General features: G+C 39.5%; 1 protein-coding gene across 7 annotated transcripts in view; it reads left to right on the forward strand.

Moving 5' to 3' along the window:
* Nucleotides 1-20,179, forward strand: part of ROS1 (ROS proto-oncogene 1, receptor tyrosine kinase) — a 119,485-nt gene that overhangs the window by 85,237 nt on the left and 14,069 nt on the right. For 6 of the 7 annotated variants that reach the window (XM_070376373.1, XM_070376375.1, XM_070376377.1 and 3 more), the window contains 8 exons: nucleotides 1,137-1,220; nucleotides 4,919-5,051; nucleotides 6,334-6,496; nucleotides 7,791-7,855; nucleotides 8,791-8,920; nucleotides 15,298-15,395; nucleotides 15,611-15,814; nucleotides 17,218-17,352. In XM_070376373.1, coding sequence (XP_070232474.1) covers nucleotides 1,137-1,220; nucleotides 4,919-5,051; nucleotides 6,334-6,496; nucleotides 7,791-7,855; nucleotides 8,791-8,920; nucleotides 15,298-15,395; nucleotides 15,611-15,814; nucleotides 17,218-17,352 — 1,012 coding nt within the window. Of the gene's footprint in view, nucleotides 1-484; nucleotides 1,113-1,136; nucleotides 1,221-4,918; nucleotides 5,052-6,333; nucleotides 6,497-7,790; nucleotides 7,856-8,790; nucleotides 8,921-15,297; nucleotides 15,396-15,610; nucleotides 15,815-17,217; nucleotides 17,353-20,179 lie in introns of those variants that run through there. The other variant, XM_070376378.1, reaches the window with a different exon arrangement.

Here is a 20,179-nt window from a genome sequence, read left to right on the forward strand (position 1 = left end):
ACAAACAAACTTCCATGACACCATGTTCCCTCAGCCTCAAATGCAGGCTTGCACCACCTACCACTTGCCCTTACCTGGGATTTTCTTTCCCTTACTTTGTCAATCGAAATTCTTCTCATCCTTCAGTACCCATTGTGATGCTTATCTGCTGCTCCTTAGACACACACAGCACATTACTCTATGCAAAACTGAAGTCATTCTTATTTGTATTATAGTTAGTTACCTGGAGAAGAGCTCCACAAACCTTTTCCGAAAGAACCAAATAGTAAATATTTTAAGCTTTTCAGGCTACATTCGGTCTCTGTAGCATCTTCTTTTTTTCCTGATCATATTTTTAAAATGTAAAAATTATTCTTGGTTCATGAGTAGTGCAAAATCAGGTTACTATGGCCACATGTGGCCTGCATGCCATAGATTGCCTAGCCCTGGTCCCCAAGTCTTCTTTTCTCAGTGAAACTAAGAGCAGGTGCCATGTTTTCACCAGGTGGCGCTAGTGGCAAAGAAGCCGCCTGCCAGCGTAGGAGATGAGAGAGGTGTCGGTTTGATCCCTGGCTCGGAAGATCCCTTGGAGGAGGGCACATCAATCCACTCCAGTATTCTTGCCTCAAGAATCCCGTGGACAGAGGAGCCTGGCAGTCTGCAGTACATAGGGTCCCACAGAGTCAGCCATGAGACAAAAGTGACTTAGCAAGCACACACACACACACACACATCATGTTTTCATGTTTATATTCTTCGGTTACATACTCATGGAATTAAATGTATATGAAGACGTTATAGAGGAAATGATACTCCCAACTATATGATAAATGAAAGTTGAGACTTCTTTGTCCCAAATTCATTAAAAAGATTATTCATGTTTTATCAACCATTTTAAAGTAGAAAATAGGGTGGGTATATCCCAATGATATATTGGAAACCAGATCACTGGAAATGAAAAAAGAGAAAAAAACCCTTGACTTTGATTACTCACAGTGTAAATATACTCTCTCCATGGATGATTTCAAGCTACTGATGGTTTAACTATTGGCTTGCAAAAATTCAGTAGGGGCTAACTTTGGCATATTCTGGCATAATACTGAGACAGTCGAGTTTAACTCTTTGAATTATGTTCTTTTTCTCATTTATTTTATTAGATGGTTTTTGGATACCAGAAACAAGCTTTATACTTACTATTATAATTGGAATATTTCTGGTTATTACAATCCCATTAATCTTTGGTAAGTATAATAGATTTAAAAATACATCAATAGGTAATAAACTGCTTACTTGATCGTATTAATTGATTTATCTGAGTTTAATTTATATCTGATTAACTTTCTACATGAAATAGATTCATGAAATTCACAATGTTACCTTTGGCTATGCTTCAATAACCACTAAACCCTGTGAATTTTTTTTTTCTAATCTGGGGTAACCATTTTATGAAAAATATATCCATATTTATACTTCACAGTATTCTTTAGGTAAAACCACTTGCTAAGGCACCAACTTCTAGCCTTTTTTAAAACAGTATTACAGATTGGCTATATAACAAGTGTTTGTAACTTATAGTTTGAAAAAAGTAAAAGAAAAATAACTCTGGGTATAAAAAAAGTGGAGGATTAAAGGGAGACCAGTGATACCCTTGTTCAGGATAGTCTGGGTCTCCAAGCAGACAGCCCAGTTTAAAATGAACAGGGCCTCTTGCAGAAGATCCATTTCTGGCTTGTAGCATTCACTCTCACTTTTGGATGTCTGGTCTATTTGTTTCAAATCTCTGCTCATTTGTAAATAACCAGGAAAGTAGAGCAGTTTGGCTAGATTGATAGAAAGCTAGCTATTTCTCATCACTAATTTTATACTAATACGTTAGTCTTAAAAGTCTTTATTTAAACATTTAATAATGAGAAAATACAGGGACAAGCCCCCAAAAGGTGATTAAACATTAGACCTATCAGGTTATCATACATCAGGTTCCCCTGGTAGCTCATTTGGTAAAGAATCTGCCTGCAATGCAGGAGACCCTGGTTCGATTCGTGGGTTGGGAAGATCTGCTGGAGAAGGGATAGGCTACTCACTCTAGTATTCTTGGGCTTCCCCTGTGGCTCAGCTGGTAAAGAATCCGCCTGCAATGCAAGAGACCTGGGTTTGATCCCTGGGTTGGGAAGATCCCCTGTAGAAGGAAAATGCTATCCAGTATTCTGGCCTGGAGAATTCCATGGACTATATAGTCCATGGGGTCACAAAGAGTCGGACATGACCGAGAGACTTTCACTCTCAGGTTATCATAGTTGATTATACATCCTGCTTTATCCCCATCATTCCATTATAGTCATTACTACTACTTTCTTTCAGTCTCCTAAAATGTCCTGATTTGGATTATAAGATACACAGTCACTCTGTCATTAACATATGAGCCTCTGACATGCTGAAGCATTACAAAAAAGACATGATATTTACCAGAAACCAACACTCAAGCATATAGTCAGGAAATTGGGACTTCTTCTTTTTTTTTTTTTTTTTAATAAATAGGGAAAAGTTTAAGGAAAAGTTACAAACATAAAGTTGAACTCTCAGGATAAAGAAAGTTAATATTTCACTCCATGTCCTAAATCTGTATTATTTCCCCAAACTGATTAGAGTCATAGCTATTAGCATGTTGAAACTTGAATTGAGATTTCTTTTCAAACATTCCACAGCAAACAATATATGGAATATATGATTCCTTCAGCTAACTTGGAAAGCTAAAAATTTCATCTGACCCTGCCAGGATTTTAACCTGTGGTTCCAGGGAGTCTAAGTACTGCACAGCTGATGTTTGTGCCACTAAGCCAGCCCCTCCAGAATTATGCATATGACTGTAGTATATTTGGCAGTTGGCATATAGGCTTGACTATTTGTCTGCTTTCCTACTGGGAAGGAGTATTATGTGAAGGATCCTTCATCTGACCTTTGCCTGCCTACTTGTACATCATTGTCTAAACTCATGACTCTAGTGGATGAACATGAGATAATTTCAGACAACCTATTGTGCTTTCAAGACACTTCATGGATATCTGACTTTCTCAGGACTTAAAGGTCTTTATTCTACGTGGAACTCATGCATTTTTGAGTAGAGCTAAGCTAATCTGGTTCTTTTGCTTTTAGTAATAGTGCATGTGGTTTTACTGGTAGAATTGTGTGAGTGCATGAGGAAAGATTGAGTTATTCAAATAATGAAAATACCAATTGTTTAAAAATTTGAATTGTGCTGAGGGTTCTCATCAGTCATACTTATAAATACAAAATTGAAACAAAGATTTTAAAATAAGCATCAACAGCCTACTCTTTGGTGAGTGGTTATATCTACTGTGCAACATGAGCCTTACACTGGGAGCAAAGGAAAATAAGCTGTAATGGTGCTCTGTGATAACCTAGAGGAGTGTGATGGGGAGTGGGAGGAAAGTTCAAGAAGCGGGGGATATATGTATATTTATGGCTGATTCATGTTGTTGAATGGCAGAAACCAGCACAACATTATAAAGCAAATATCCTCCAATTAAAAATAAATTAAAAAGTATAATTGCTGACCTCAGGAGCTTGTCGTTTAATGGGGGAGGTAAGACATATTGGTTTCCCTTGTGGCTCAGCTGGTAAAGAATCTACCTGGGTGGTAAAGAACCCAGGGAGACCTGGGTTCGATCCTGGGTTGGGAAGATCCCCTGGAGAAGGGAAAGGCTACCCACTCCAGTATTCTGGCCTGGAGAATTCTGTGGACTGTATAGTCCATGGGGTCACAAAGAGTTGTACATGACTGAGTGAGTTTCACTTTCACTTTCAAGACATATCCTGTGCAGAAAGTAAAATAAGACAGATGTGTTAAACAGCAATAAAAGGAAGGAGTAAATGGAATGTAGAAGACAGTGACACAGCCATGCTGACTGAGAGCCACAGTTGGTCTTATAAGTTCAGAGATGAGATATCAACAGAGGTTGCAGAGGTCTTGGACAGCATCCCTGAGGATATGGAGTCTTGAGCTGGGTCTTTAAAAATGAAAGATGGGTGGTAAGAGCATTTCAGGTTTAAAAAATTATATTAGCATAAGTACTTAAGATCTTTTCCCGTGTGGTCCCTCAGATGAAATTTCACTTGCGTAAAACTCTCACCTGTTGGGTACAGAAGCTACTGTGGAATAAAGTTCAAATTTTAAGCATCATCTTGCAAAGCATCCTTACTGTTTTCAACTTTTGTGTCAATATTCTAGTATAGATGGGCAATCTTAATGACATATGTATTTTAATCTTTGAAAAATATAACATGTTTTATGGTTATAAAAATAATATTTGCCTGTTGTATGAAGAAAACAATACAAATCACCCATGATTCCACACCTAGGGAGGACCATTGCTAATACTTGGTAGATTTCATTCTAATAATCTTTCTATATACGTGAGTATGTGTATTATGAAAAACAATGAATATACACTCTGTACTCTGCATTTTAAAATAAAGCATGCCATTATATAGAAAGCATCCTTTAGGTCTGCTGAGGAGAATAACCTGGATGTATCTGGATTCAAAAATGAATTTGTTCACTAACAATTATAATGCAGATTTGCTTTGGTTTATTTTGATTCTAGACTATGAGTGATTTTGTGAAATAAGTTCTGATAGTAAGATACTTCCACGTGTTTATAACAGCAATTGGAAATATATTAAGATTTACACTGAGAAGTGAGATAAAATGTGATGTGGTATAAATTATACATTTTCATATGACTTTTTACCTGGATTTAGTTAGTTTTTCTATTATGGGCCTATTTTTTTCAATCAAATTTGGTTATTCTATCAATAATGTTGTTCAGTATAAACTTTAAAAATGTATTGTTAGCAGCCTTTTCTAAAGAAAAAGAAAGCAATATTTCATTTGGTAAATTATGCTTTTTTTTCTTGATAGTCTGGCATAGATTAAAGAATCAAAGCACTCCCAAGGAAGGGCTGACGGTTCTCATAAACGAAGACAAAGAATTGGCTGAACTTCGAAGCCTGGCCACTGGAGTGGGGCTGGCAAACGCCTGCTATGCGATACAGTATGTAACCTGTGCTGGCATTACGGGACACCTAGATGAAGAGTGTGTGCGTGCTAGGGCGCTTCAGTCGTGTTGGACTCTGTGATCCTATTGTGGGCTACTCTAAAAAGAGTGTTCATGAGTGCCACGTTGCCCAGGACTGTCCTGGTTTATGCTCATTTTTCTGGCATATTCAAAAATAACATCCCCTTTCATTCTCAAATGTGACCTGGGATGGATGGCAAATTATGTTGTTATCCTATCCTAAGAAGCATGAACAAAAATCAAATGTTTCCTAGTGTTTTAGCACATAATTTAAAAATAAGTAAAACAAAGAGATAAATACTACGTGGAAGGGAGTAGATGGTAATATGGTTGATTCAATAAGAAGAGACGGATTCTCTTGTGTGTGCTATTAAGTCAATTTTTTTCTGTTTTCAGAAATTGTATGGTGATTGTCTACAAAACTTCTCTAAAATATATGAGGTTTTAACTTCCATTGTCATCATAATTTAAGACAATATTTAAGTGTCTCATTTAAAAGACAGACACTATATTATGCTCCATGCAAAAAGGATTGTATATAGTCATAGGCCTTGTTTCTAGAAATTTATTTAAAGACATAAGAACACAGGACTTGGAGTAGACACAGAGGTGACTTAAATATGCTTTTCAGAGATGGCTTTTCCTTGAGAAAATATGCAGTGTATCTGATTTTCAAGATTCTCTTTTAAAAGCTCAAAGCATTTTTAATGCTGATGAATTTTCTCCTGCTCATAATATTCCAAGTGAGAAACTTGACTTTCTAAAAGTTAATCTGATGGACAAGAAATGATGTTGCGATCATAGTAAATTTTGTATTACATGAGAGATTAGGTGTATGAAGTAAAGTAAAAGCTTTGAGCTCATGAGCCCAGCTGTATTTATTACTCATTTGCAATAGCTTTTTATACAAATAGGTGACCTGAAGAAAATACGAGCTGATAATTTTAACAAAACAAACTACAGTGAAAAATTTTGAGGCAATGAACTCACAGGCATGTTATCAAAAGGAAGCTGCCTAGAAGTAAAGTAATCTACTCTGTCTGGGTTTCAGAAGACAGAAGGAATATTCTAGAAGGTGGAATAGGACTGGAATAGGAATGTAGACACAACACCATGTCACACTGAAGGCACTACAGTGTTGCCAAGCCATGAGATTTCTCTTCCCTTTCTCCTCCTTTTTTATTCTCAAACACTAACACCCACATCCACTTATAAACCGTATGCATTTTGGGAGACCAAAAATAACGTTATTTTCCAGTACTCTTCCGACCCAAGAGGAGATTGAAAGTCTTCCTGCCTTCCCTCGGGGAAAACTGACTCTGCGTCTCTTGCTGGGAAGCGGGGCCTTTGGAGAAGTGTATGAAGGGACAGCGGTAGACATCTTAGGCGTTGGAAGTGGAGAAACCAAAGTAGCTGTGAAGGTAATGTGGCTCTTTTAACTCCTCGGCTTGTTATGTCTGCATTATTGACAGGGACTTATTTTAAATATAACAATGAGAAAAAAGGAGTGATCTTGACTGAAAAGATGACTAGGAGAAGGTAGAAGCCTATCCATGGCTACAGAAATCACAGTGCTTTTTCCATTTCCTGCATAAGTTCTGTTATTAACAGTTACATCTGAGGTTACTAATTCGCTAAGACCAGCAGAGAGTTTTCCCCTTCAAATATACTCTAAGATAACTGCAGTGCTTGGTGCTAGAGCAGATGGTAAATATTTTGGACTTGCTAGCCAGATGGTGTCAGTTCTGGCTATGCAGCTCTGGCACTGCAGTGTGAAATCAGCCACAGTCAATATGTGAATGAATGGCTGTGGTTGTGTTCCAGTAAAACTTTATTTATAAAAATGGAAATTTTCATTTCACATGATTTTCATGTGTTATGCAGTCCTCTTATTTTTTTATAACTTTTTTCAACCATTTCAAAATGTAACAAGTTAATTATACCTCAATAAAACTAGAAAAATAAAAATGAAACACCTATTTTCAGATTATAACTATACAAAAATAGATGATAGTCTAGAATTGGTCCACAGGTTGTAGTTTGCTGACCCCTGTACTACAAAATTATTCATCATAGTGTATTTGATGCAGTTAAAAGGAAGCACTGGATATACTCTTGTATTTTTGTTAAACTTTCTTTTGATCAACAGATGACGTATCTTTTATGTAATTGAGTATTATCCTGATTATTGTTTGTTAAGAATTTATTGCTTTGAGAAATTGTCAGAGAAGTTGCAAAACTCTCTCCATTTCCAGTTGATAGCATTTTAACATACTTTAATCTCAAGTGGTTTAAACAAGTGTTTCTTTTTCTTACATAACAAGATGACTTCTGGCTTTGGTATAGTGCTGTGTCAAGCCAGAGCTACTATATCTGAAATTCTCTCGACTTTGTACGTGAGTGGTGCCTCATGGTTCCAAGATGGCTGCCAAAGAATCAAGCATCACATCTTCATTCAGGATATGGAAAGGGGGAAGGATAGTGTGAGATGTATATGTTCAGGAAAGTAAAAAATTTCCACACACCTCCTCAACAATTTACCCCTTACATTTCATTGATCAGGACTGAGTCATATGACCACCTTGCTTGCAAGAAAGGCTGGGGAATTGGAGAACATAGTTTTTTAAGATACAAAACAAAGGTTGTCTCCATTAACCTACTTAGCTCACAGAAATGTCTGCTATACTGATTCCTGCCTTGTTTTATGTTATGCAGACTTTGAAGAAGGGCTCCACAGACCAGGAGAAGATTGAATTCCTGAAGGAAGCACATCTGATGAGGTATTAGGCAGTTCTGAAACAATTTTCCCTTGGTATGGGTAGGAAGCTTTTACATATGATTCGTGGATTTTTAACTTTCAAAATCAGCTGACATAACAGATTATGTTCAAAATAAGCATGGCTGAAATTTAAAAGGAAGTATGTCTGGAGTGACAAGTATTCTGTAGAATAGATTTTTATGATAGATTCTCTGAGTCTGGGCACAGGCAGTCCTTAGACAATAGGTCTTTTCTTTTACCTCCAATAAGAAGCATGTTTTGCAAGGGATTTCTGAGGCTGATAAGCTTTAAATATGCTTATGTTCTTCTAAATGTGTAATCATAAGTCAAGTAGACCAACTAAGGGAGAGTTCTCTTAAGCACGGTGACATCAGTGAAAATATCCTTGGTCTTGGTAAACTTGTCTTCAAGTTAGAGTTAGTTAATAGTAATGAAAATGACTCAGGTACATTTTAATAACCCTGAGGTGGTGGTCGACAGGGTCCCAGGTTGTCGGTTCTGACCATTTGACTGGGGCTTATTTGCTTTGACCTCTTGAGAAAACAATTGTAGCCAAAACTGTGTGTCTGAATTGTTTCTCTAAAAGGGAGAGAATTATTTCATATTTGTCATGATCAAAAATGTAGTGTTTTTTAAAATGTCTTTTGAAGAAAGGTATTAGTTAAAGTTACTTTTTTTTCCCCCAAACATAAAATACTTGATATAAATGCCACTTCTTCTGAAACTATCCCTATTCTATGCACATGCCTTGGCCACTAGGGGTTGCAATATTACCTCTGTAAGGCAGGCATGAAAAGGAGGCTTTCATTTATTAGAGGGAGAAAAAAAATCAGGGGTTGAAAGGAAATCAGAGATAAAGATTTGCTGTTTCGCAAAGGCCTTCACAAGACTTCTGTCGCTGACATGTCAACCTGCCTGTCTGTTTCCACCTTTTAGCAAGTTTAATCATCCCAACATTCTGAAGCAGCTTGGAGTTTGTCTGCTGAACGAACCCCAGTACATTATCCTGGAACTGATGGAAGGAGGAGACCTTCTTACCTATTTGCGTAAAGCCCGGATGACGCCGGTAGGAAGTGGGGTCCACACTATTGGTTTGGTAATGCAGATGACCTTTAAGTTCCTCTTAATCTTCTTTTAAATTCAATAGACTGCAGTTTTGCCTGATGGTAGAAATTTAGACGACTTTCATCAGAAAAATTCTTGTATTTACTTCATGTTGGATTACTCAAACTAGAACCCTGGGCTAATGTCTGGCCTTTTCTGGCTGATTGAGCCTGTTTTTAGTATCTAATGGAAAAATAGGTTCCCCACCACCACCATGCTGCCAGAATCGTGTTCTCTCAAGAACAGAGACTGTGTGGAGTTTCTCTGTAGTTAATTTACCTGCCTTTATGTCACAAATTGAAATTTCCAGCCCTCATTTCTTTACCAAGTACTAGGTTATACGTTCCTCCCCAGCTGACATTTTCCGTATGGATTTTCACAGGCATCTCAAAAACAGATCTCTTGATGTCATGCATCCTCCTTCATGCCCCCCATCCAGCTCCTTACTTTCTCTTTTCCTACCATCATGCTAAGAGGTCCTGTCTGCTCTGGGGTTCCTCTTACAACACGCAGCCCCAGTGCATCGTCCCCGTCTCCCCCGGGCCGAGAGCAGCACCCTGCACAGGTGGTCGCTGGAAATCCTGTGGCCTGCGTGTTGAATCAGGCTCGGGGGCAGGGGTGGTGTCTCAGCTCCTATGGAATTTGCTTTAGGTCTCAGATGAGAAACACCTGAGACAAAACAAGTAACTAAAATTTAAATCTGTAGTTTTAAAAATTCTGTTTTTTATTTCTATCAAAGTACATGTGCATGCATGCGTGCTAAGTTGCTTCAGTTGTGTCCGACTCTTGCCACCCTATGGACTGTAGCCTGCCAGGCTCCTCTGTCCATGGGATTCTCCAGGCAGAAATACTGGAGTGGGTAGCCATTACCATCTCCAGGGGATCTTCCCAACTCAGGGATCGAACCCAGGTCTCCTGCATTGCAGGCAGATTCTTTACCGTCTGAGCCACTAGAGAAACCCAGCAAAGTACACATTATATGCGTAAAAAACTGAACTATATGACAAGGTTTATGGTGAAAAATAGGTGTCTGCTCATTCCTTCTGGTGTTTACCTCTGCGTTCCTAAGTGCTCTGCGTATATGGTACACAGTGAGTTTTCAGCCTTGGGGGAAATCTATTGACTGTCTACCATGAGAGGCGAAGATTTAACCTAAGAGTAGTCATGACTACTACTCTTGACTAAAAGTAGTCATGTACCAGCCCAGCCCCATCATCTCTACACATAGAAAAACTTCATTTTCCCCATTCTTTGACAGTCACCCCAATTTGCAGATAAATCACCGTTGCAGGTTTACATTGCTATGCCTATTTAATTATTATTTGCTAAGATACTCAAATACTATGATTGTGATTTTTCTCGAGTAGTTTAATAAATGCCTCTTTCCCCCCATTTGCTTAGCTTTCTATATACCTAGACTTTCTGGCAGAACTGTAATCCTTTCTCAACATGGTTAAATGTATCAGATAATCCAGCTCCTCACAATTTTTCCCCTGGACACTTCCCTCATGGAGTTGATATGGGCACTTTGTCTTCTGGTCTCTACAGTGCTGTTATCTAGGGGTTTCCTTCACGTTTACCCTGGTAATTTCCATGTTGGGCCCTTATTTCCTCAATTCCACGATTTTATTCTGTTTTAGAAAAGAGAAAGCACAAGAGGCAAAAATCTCCTTTTTTTTTCCACTTTGAGGAAATGTTCTTTTTCATTCCCTCACACTGGATTAATGATTTGCTGTGTTCTAGGTTGAGAATCCCCTTTCCTCAAAACTAAATCCTCTTTGTCTTTGTTTTCTAGCTTCTACAACTGTCTTTAAAACCTTTTATGCCATTCTGATTCCTGGACAAATGATCAGTGACCTGCTTTTTTGCCCTTCTCTTTGGAAAATTTTAGGAACTTCTCCTTATCTGTGGTACTTTTTACTCATCTGGATGCTCAGCCTGGAAAATCATGCCTTTCAGTTCTGGGATTTTTTCATATCATTTCTTTGGCAACTAACTCTGTTTTCTTTATTTATTTGTTCTAAAAATCCCATTATTTGGATAATAGTCATCTTTGTTTTATCTTTTTATTAACTATTTTCTCCTATTTTCTACTCTGCATCTTTGCTCTCAATTCTGGTATATTTCCTCAGCTTTGAAATAGAATTTAAAAATTTAATTTTACACAGACTCATTCTTATATTTTGACTGCCTCTTAAAATAGTATTCTGATTTTTCCATACATGCAAAATCTTCTTTTATATTTCCTAGGATACTAATTATAGTGTTTTTTTTAAAGTGTTAATTTGCTTCCTACATTGTCTTGACTTCCTTTTTGCCTCTTTGTTCTGGGATCTGTTTGTAATGTGAGAAGCTTTTCTCAAATGTGTGGTAATTTGTGGCCGGTCTGCATATTTAATAGTGAGCCCTAAGAAGCTGATTGGAGCCTATGTGTCCAAGCAGCTTCCTTTTGTTGTCAGGTGGGACCCTGCTGTTCTGTTGGGGTCCCCTAATGACAGCATCTGGATGTCTTCCCTGGCTAGTTTCCCCCAGAGAGGAGTCTGCTGGTCTCCTGCTTGGGCAATAAATGCATGAGCCTCAGTTCAGAGAGTCAAAGCAGGGAAGAGAGCTGAGGGGTCTGAAGGCTCGGAATGAGGATGCTTGTTTAATTCCCTTCTCCATTTTCAGCACAGAGCCTCAGCATGACTGGTATCTTTGAACCTGGAATTGTTTTGGTTCTGTGTGTATGTGTGTGTGTGGGGTGGGGGTGCGGTTTGCAGAGGAAAGCCTCCTGATGCAGTGAGGGGCTCTAGTTAGCTCATAGACAAGCTTTTAAGTATTCACCCTGCTCTTCACCCTACTCCTCACCCCTGCATTCAGAGATACTTACTGCCTTCAATTCCAGAGTACTTATAGGGTTCTATAGTGAAAAAACAGAGAAGGCAATGGCACCCCATTCCAGTACTCTTGCCTGGAGAGTCCCATGGATGGAGGAGCCTGGTAGGCTGCAGTCCATGGGGTCGTGAGAGTCGGACATAACTGAGCGACTTCACTTTCACTTTTCACTTTCATGCATTGGAGAAGGAAATGGCAACCCACTCCAGTGTTCTTGCCTGGAGAATCCCAGGGACGGGGGAGCCCTGTGGGCTGCCGTCTATGGGGTCACATAGAGTCGGACACGACTGAAGCGACTTAGTAGCAGCATAGTAAAAAAAATAAATCTCTTAATTCTTGCCTTCTTCTCTGCAGGCAGCTAGCTTTCATTTCTATGGGCTCTGCTAAATGACCATGCCTCCATCTGCTTTCCTTCCTCCAAAACGTTGGCTCGTGCTCTATCTATTCTCATCTGTTCATCCTCATGAGATTATAATATTCCCTTTACAAGGTCACTTTAGTAAGGTTTGGGAAGAGACGTTAATAAGAAAGTTTCTTGGTAGATTTCTTCGTTTAGTTTTTTGTTGGAGAGAGAAGAGACAATGAAGATGGGCTGAAGGAACTCACAGCGCTGCTTTTCTCTAATGAATCCTATTCAGCACAAGTGTCCTAGTGGCTCTGATGATCGGTTTTCAAGTGCACGTTAGTCCTTCTGTTGTCTTTCCTGCTGGCTACCCAGGCAGCTTCCATGCTTGTCTCCCTTGCAGGACCCTATAGGACAGGATGCCCTTAGGTGCTCAGTGCTAGAATTAAGGTCTGGGGTCCGCAGCAGAGCACTATAGGCTCTAAGCTCTCACCAGCCTAAGTTCATGTGGGGCCAGCCATCTCTTCACAGAGGGTACTCAGAGGCACCTTTCTAGATTTGCACAAGCATCCTTCTCCCCATCCCTGCTCTGAGACTGTTTTGTTGAGTTGAATGCCTAAGGATTGACTGCAACTGGGTTTATAAACCTTAGGCTAGTCCTTCATTTTCAGGACACTCAGTTTCTGCATCTGTAAAATGGAATATTGAATCCAAAACTTTCTCAGCTCCTTTTAACGTTGACGTTCTAAGATAGAACTAACATTCTAAAATGTACTAAGATAGAAAAAGTGAAAAAAAAAAAGAGTGAAAAAAAAAAAAAAAAAGCTCTATCAAAAAAAGCTCTATAGATACAAATCTATTATTTGTATCTATAATACAAATCCATAGCCAGATACGATTCAATTCATGAAATTTCTGCTGCATATTTATTTCATTTAATACAGCAGTGGGGGATGTGGCAGTTGCTTTCAAGGACCTCGCCAGTATGGTAGGGTGGGTAAGTCACATGTGAATAACTCATTTAAGGTAGAATATAAGGTAGAAGGTTTATTAGAATGGAGTAGAGAATATGCTGCTGAAGCTCAGATAAGAGAGAGAGATGTCACCTACTGGGAAGATGCAAGAAGGGTGCATGATGGAGGTCTTCTGTTTGGGACACTACCAAGGTGCGAGAGAACAGTTTCTGAAGCTACACCCGTATGAGTTATAAAAGGCTTTGACTAGCGATAGACTGAGATAGAGATTCGATACATCTGGAGAGTTGGCAGGAGAAGACAGATGCCCAGGGTAGCATCTGGAGTTAAAGAGGCCTGACATGGGGTGATGAGGTGTCCCAGTAGGTTGTCAGAGGGACTAATAGGTGTAAGTTATAGTTAGAGATCCAGGCAGGCAAGGAGCATCTGAAAATCTGTCAGCAGAGAACAAGGCACCAGCCATCAGACTGTCATTCAGGAGGAGGATTCTCTGGGAAGAATGTCTTCAAGAGTAGAGTAGGTTTTGCCAGGAGTAAAGCAGTTCTGTTCGTCGAGGAGCCAGTGAACCTGAGAGGACACCCAGCAGGACTCAGACACAAGGCTGTGAGACAGGCATGTGGTAGACCATGAAGGGGCTGCACAGACAGATTCTTGGGAGTAAAATCAGGTCGAGTTATAAGATGTAGGTGTGGTTGAGTGGGATCATGGCAATACTGAGTCCCAGATCATCAGGATTCTTCCTACTCTGGGGACAAGACATGAGCTTATCAGAGGCGGCAGAGGGAACAATATTTAAGAGCACCCGTCTATGAGGAATCAAGGGATTTCAAGGTTGTGAATCCTTTGAGATGCTCAGTGAAGGATGTTGATGGAAATCAAGCATAGGGAAGGCCTTCCAGAAATGAGAGCAGGAATAATGTACAGAGGTTGAGAAATGCAGAGCAGGTATAAGGAGCTGCAAATGGCCCAGTGTGACCGAAGCACAGATTGTGGGAGGAGAATCTATGGAAAATAAATAGATATGAGGAAAGGCTGGTGCAGCCTGGGGCTTCCACGGAGGCTGTGCTCAGGGGTCTCTAGTAGATTCTGCAGGCAGTGGGTCACAACAAAGTAAGCTAATTAAAGCACAGGGGGCTGGAGACATGGGAAGTTTGGGAAGCGTCAGATAGGGATGATAAAGGCTTGAAATAGGGTAATTTCAGGGAAATAGTAAGGAACAGACATATGAATATAGCCTCCAGGAAGGGACTTTGAATTTTTTCCATATGGTCCTAATAAAAACTCCAACTGGCTTTTTTCATGTAGAAATCATTGCAGCTAGTACAGGCTCAACTATGCATTTGTGCTGGTTCTCCTAGATGAGAGGAGTAATCTGTGACCTTGAAACAGAGGATTGCTCACAGTTTCTATGCGGCTTATCTGGAGAACAAGCCCATTCTCATGATGGACATTATTGTGTGACATTGGGCCAATAATTAAACTATCATAATTACTACTTATGAGAGCAGCTACTGTTTATTAAGTTCCTAGTATGTCTCACCAGATTACATATCTCATCTCAGATCCAGCACAATCAGTCTTATTGTTCCCATTTTATACATGAGAAAGTTGTTTAGTGCATTAAGCCCTGTAAGCAAGTTCACACAACTTGTAAGTAGCAGAAATGGGTTTTAGCATAGTCCATTTGACTAACACCCTAAGAGCTTTCCGATGAAGATTCTACATTGCCTTAGCTTATTAAACATAGTCTTATTTATGTATATTTTGGTGGAAAGCCTATAAATATAGCTCTTTTCCTCTGTTTGAATTCCTTAACTGTAGCTAGAAATTCCTTTAAAACATCATATATATGCAGTCATATGAATGTGTGAATGCTAAGTCGCTTCAGTAGTGTCCAACTCTTTGCGATCCTATGGACCCCCCAGGCTCCTCTGTTCATGGGATTCTCCAGGCAAGAATACTGGAGTGGGTTGCCATGACCTCTTCCAGGGGATCTTCCTGACCCAGGGATCAACCTGTGTCTCTTAAACCTGTCTCCGGCACTGGCAGGAGGGTTCTTTACCACTAGTGCCACCCGGGAAGCCCAGCCATGTTTACATATAGTGCAAACTGGAAAAGTGCCTATAATTTTTCTTTTGTTTCCTGCAGTTTCATGGTCCTTTACTCACCTTGGTTGACCTTGTGGACCTGTGTGTAGAGATTTCGAAAGGCTGCGTCTACTTGGAGCAGATGCACTTCATTCACAGGTATAGTGACTTTCTGGATACCGGGTTCTTATGAATATTGACACAATAATCACCTTAGTTTGGGTGAAACTTACAAGATAATGAACATTTTCATTCCTTCAAGATAGCAATACTTTCTACTAAAATCTCTCTTCTCTGCAGACCTACTAGTGTTGCTTGTCTGATCTCTGGAACTTCACTGTTATTATTATTATTAAATATAGCTTCTGCTCTAGGGATCTGGCAGCTCGGAATTGCCTTGTCTCCATGAAAGACTATACCAGTCCATCACGGATAGTGAAAATTGGGGACTTTGGACTCGCGAGGGACATCTATAAAAACGATTACTATAGGAAGAGAGGAGACGGTCTGCTCCCTGTTCGGTGGATGGCTCCAGAAAGTTTGATGGATGGAATCTTCACTACTCAGTCTGATGTATGGTGAGCTTACAGGGCACAGGGAAACGTGGGCAGCACCATCAAATATCAGAGCCAGAAGGGACCTTAAAAGGTCATCTTGTTTCGTATGTGAGAAAACACAAGACCATAGAGGTTGAGTGATTTTCCTTAAGCTAAAGTGAAAGCTAGAGGGTAAGAAGGGGCTATTCCTGGGTCTCAGCGGTTTATACCAATTCTTTTTGATCCGTTAGCTTACTGGTGTGTGTTCAAGAGATCTGTTTACTTCAGCTATCTTACTACTCTTCAAAAATGTAGAGGCTATGACTAATAGGAATTGGCACCTATGAATTAATGTCCAAGTTTGTGTCCAAATGCCTACTATTTGGGGATGTTTGGTCATTAATTTATAAGCAGAATTTCAATCATAGATCTCAAAAAGATTAGGACATGAGGGAGGTTTGGACAGCTCTTTATTATTTGAATAGAACCCCTCATTTTTGCTTGTTGACTCCAAACTTTTGATTAGAGCTGCTCAAAATGTAAAGATGTATCCAGTAACTTAAAAACTGATTTTATTTATTTATTTATTTGGCTATGCTGGGTCTTTGTTAATGCTTGGGTTTTTCTCTAGATATGGTGAGTGGGGGCTACTGGAATGGGGGCTGCTACCTAACTGTGGTATGCGGGCTTCTCGTTGCCGTGGTTTCTCCTGTTGCGGAACACAGGCTGTAGGGCTCTCGGGCTCAGGAGTTGTGGCTCCCGGACTCAAGGGTGTCACAGACTCAGTAGTTGTGGCACACGGGCTTAGTTACCCTGAGGCATGTGGAATCTTTCTGGACCAGGAATTAAACCCATGCAAATCCTTGCATTGCATGGGTTTGCATTGCAAATTAAACCCTTGTATCGGCAGACAGACTTTTCACCAGGGAAGCCCTCTAATAACTTTTAAGCTAGACTGGACCTCTGCAAAATCAGGAATAAGATAAAGTTGGCCCTTGGTTTGCCAGTTTTTATTCATGCCTTCCCTCTCCACTTTTGCTAGCACTCAAACTCAAGGAGATGAAACGCTTTCTTGCTCACCCCTAGTGTGTTTACATAATGAAGCTATGAAAGCCATAGGTAATGGAGGTCTGCCGTGCAGGTTCAGCCAGGGAGGAGGAGCAGAGTGTGTGTGTGTGGGTGTGGGGTGTGTGTGTGTGGGTGTGTGTGTGTGCCCCTACTAAGCCTTCCTATCACCTTTGAAGTGTTGGTAGTAGGCAGTTGCTTGTTCTACTTTTTCTTGAGGTTGACTTGCTTTTAAGTCCCCCATTTGCCTTTTATGGGGCCAATAATGCCAATCACAAAGTAGACTCTTGATAGCCCCAGGAATAATTATGTTGGAAAAACTACTGTAAACATGATGTTTGTAATAAGTATAATTAAAGCAAACTGTTTAATATCCTTAGGTCTTTTGGAATTCTGATTTGGGAAATTTTAACTCTTGGTCATCAACCTTACCCAGCTCATTCCAACCTTGATGTTTTAAACTATGTGCAAACAGGGGGGAGACTGGAGCCACCAAGAAATTGTCCTGATGATCTGTAAGTTAATTATGTTCCCATAAGCATCTCAAAAACAAAAACACATGTACATGCATTCTTATGCTTCATTGGTATGGTATTTTTAAATAAAAACTGGAGTTCATATATTTGTATATCCTATTTAAAATGTAAATTGTGACATTTAACTCATTAAATATATGATGATATCTTTTTATTTATATATATATATACACACATAATACTTTACTTCAGAAGCAAAATCTAGAACAACAATATGTTTACTCTTGGTTAAGTGAATTCTAATAAGTAAACAAAAGTGCTTTGTGTGTTTGTGTGTGTATCACATACATACTCATTTTATTTTGGAACATCTGATTTGACTAACATCTTAACCTGCATATTTAAAGGTTCTCTTAAATAGGAGTATATTGTTTAAAAGCTGAATTGCTTTTGTTAATAAAGCTGATATTGGGATATACTACTACTAAAAATATATAACAACCTATATAGGTTGTTATCTATTTATGAACTTAACATAGAGTAAGTGTTAGAGATTCTATCAAATTGGTCCTGGCAGCTCCTGAATTCTAATAGATTTGTGATCCTTGGAACAGTTGGTGATTTTGATCTAATTATAAAGGGAAAATACACCAGGTTATTTTGCTGTGTACTAATCTACCCTCTTGTGAACAACCTTTTAGCAGAAATAGGAAGTCTTGATACTTTTTCTAAAAGGTGTCTTACCCATGATGTTTCTGAAAGAACATAGAATCAACAAGTATAAACTCCTCTGTTGTATGTACTACACCATGCTACAGATTGTGTGGAATACAGAAGTGTTTCAACCAGAGCCACGGCTCTTCAGCATCTCCAAATGTATTTTGAAAGGACAGACACACACATGGAGCAGTTGGATAAGAAGCCAACATGTAATAAAGTGCTAAACTGTGCGGTACAGACAAGTGCAAAAGGAATTAGCAGTATGCGGATACACACCATGGCTGCACGGCCTTGACCATGCTGTGTTATTTAGAGGATTATTCAGACTGGAGCCAAAAGATGATTAAGAACTGGGCACCTTGGTTGGATGTTCTGTGGGTGAATGTTTTTGTATTATTTAAATCTTCCAGCTTGAAGAAGATTGGAATCACTGTCTGTTTCTGATTTAGCTTTTATAGCCTCGGGGATATTTACAGAAGGATCAGTTATACACATATCTGAACGAGTTTGGTGGCAGTGCCTAAAAATATGATTCATGATCCTTTTGGGGCAGATGGAAAAACTTCTGTAAGTTAGGGGTAAGAAATTTATATAAAATTTTTAAAAAGTTAGTCTAGGGCTTGAGGGGAAAAAAAAACAACCTAGCATTCCTAAGTATGAAATACATTTGTATCAAGTGGTTAGCAAACTAATCACTGTTTTGTACCTCTTATACATCTATTGAATACTCAGAAGATTTCCCCCAAATTTTAGTTGCACAAAATTTTCCTTGTGCTGTTAGAATTCTATTTGGCATATCTATTTGGCATATCCCCTCTAGGGAGTAATGTATCTCATCATAATTATGCATTTCTTTTTTTGATAGGCACTCTAGGAATCACTGAATTATACATTTTGATTAATGTGTTCATTTATTCTGTTTGGGGAGGAAGAAGGTAGATAATTAATTGTCCTATTGTAAGGAAGAAAAATGCAGTTATGTTGAACTTTGCCCTCTCCAAAGGTATCCAGAAATTTAACTAGAAGGAGGAGGAAGAAGGAGTGCTAGAAAAGTTCTAGAAAAATATTCCTCATTACAAGTGAAAAAAGATAATGTTCTATATGATTTTATCTTGAGTAATTATTCATTTGGATATATTATTGCTCTAATTTTATGAAAGTATAGTTTCCTTGAAGCCAAAATTTCCATTGCTGCTTTTGAAGTTCATTTGAACATCAGTAATTAAAAAGCAAACAATGCTCTACACCCTCCAAAGGCCGCCTGCTTCAGATCCCCAGGAAGGGTTAACGATCCATGGCCGACTAGGGAGACAAGCCCTGCTAAGGAAATGGAGCTCTCAGTGATGCCATTCATCTGGCCACGGCCTTAAGTTGTCATGATAAAGATTAACTACTCTCCTTAGAGTACAGAGGAAACTGATTTTTATTTGAAGCCTTTCTCTGAGATCACAGGCCCAGCTTAGAGGGTTGAAAGTCTGCGCTGAGCCGGTCTGCACCTTCTATTCACTGCTTAAATACTCAGCACCTGGATGCACTCTGGGTCAGGTGAGCCCATAGATGGCTACGCTGTGCTTAGCTATTAATGGAATGTGAAAGTTCAGAGCATTCCCGCCCTTCTTTCCATAGTCTGGGACGTATGGTGCAAAGCCCAGTCCTCAGTGTTCTCTTCAGCTTTTAGTTTGCACAACAACCTTAACACTCTCAGGAATAAATGGGATCAAAGGGCAATCTACATCAAGTGAGAGCTCTTTGGGGTTCTCGGCCACAGGTATCACAGGGAAACTGAAATTACCGGAGAGTTTCTCCAATGCAGGAGGTCAAAATAGAGAACATGGAGCCTCACCATCTTATTTTTACCCTGTAAGAATATGTGTAAGTGTTAGTTGCTCTGTCATGTCTGATTCTTTGGGACCCCATGGACTGTAGCCTGCCAGGCTCCTCTGTCCATGGAATTCTCCAGGCAAGAGTACTGGACTGGGTGGCCTTTTCCTTCTCCAGGGGATCTTCCTGACCCAGGGATCGAATCTGGGTCTCTTGCATTGCAGGCAGATTCTTTACCATCTGAACCACCAGGGAAGCCCAAGAATATATATATCTGGATATTAATTGCATCTTTCCAGGAGTGCATATAGTGAGTAAGGGAGTT

This window comes from Bos mutus, chromosome 9, assembly GCF_027580195.1.
Source record: "Bos mutus isolate GX-2022 chromosome 9, NWIPB_WYAK_1.1, whole genome shotgun sequence".
NCBI lineage: Eukaryota > Metazoa > Chordata > Mammalia > Artiodactyla > Bovidae > Bos > Bos mutus.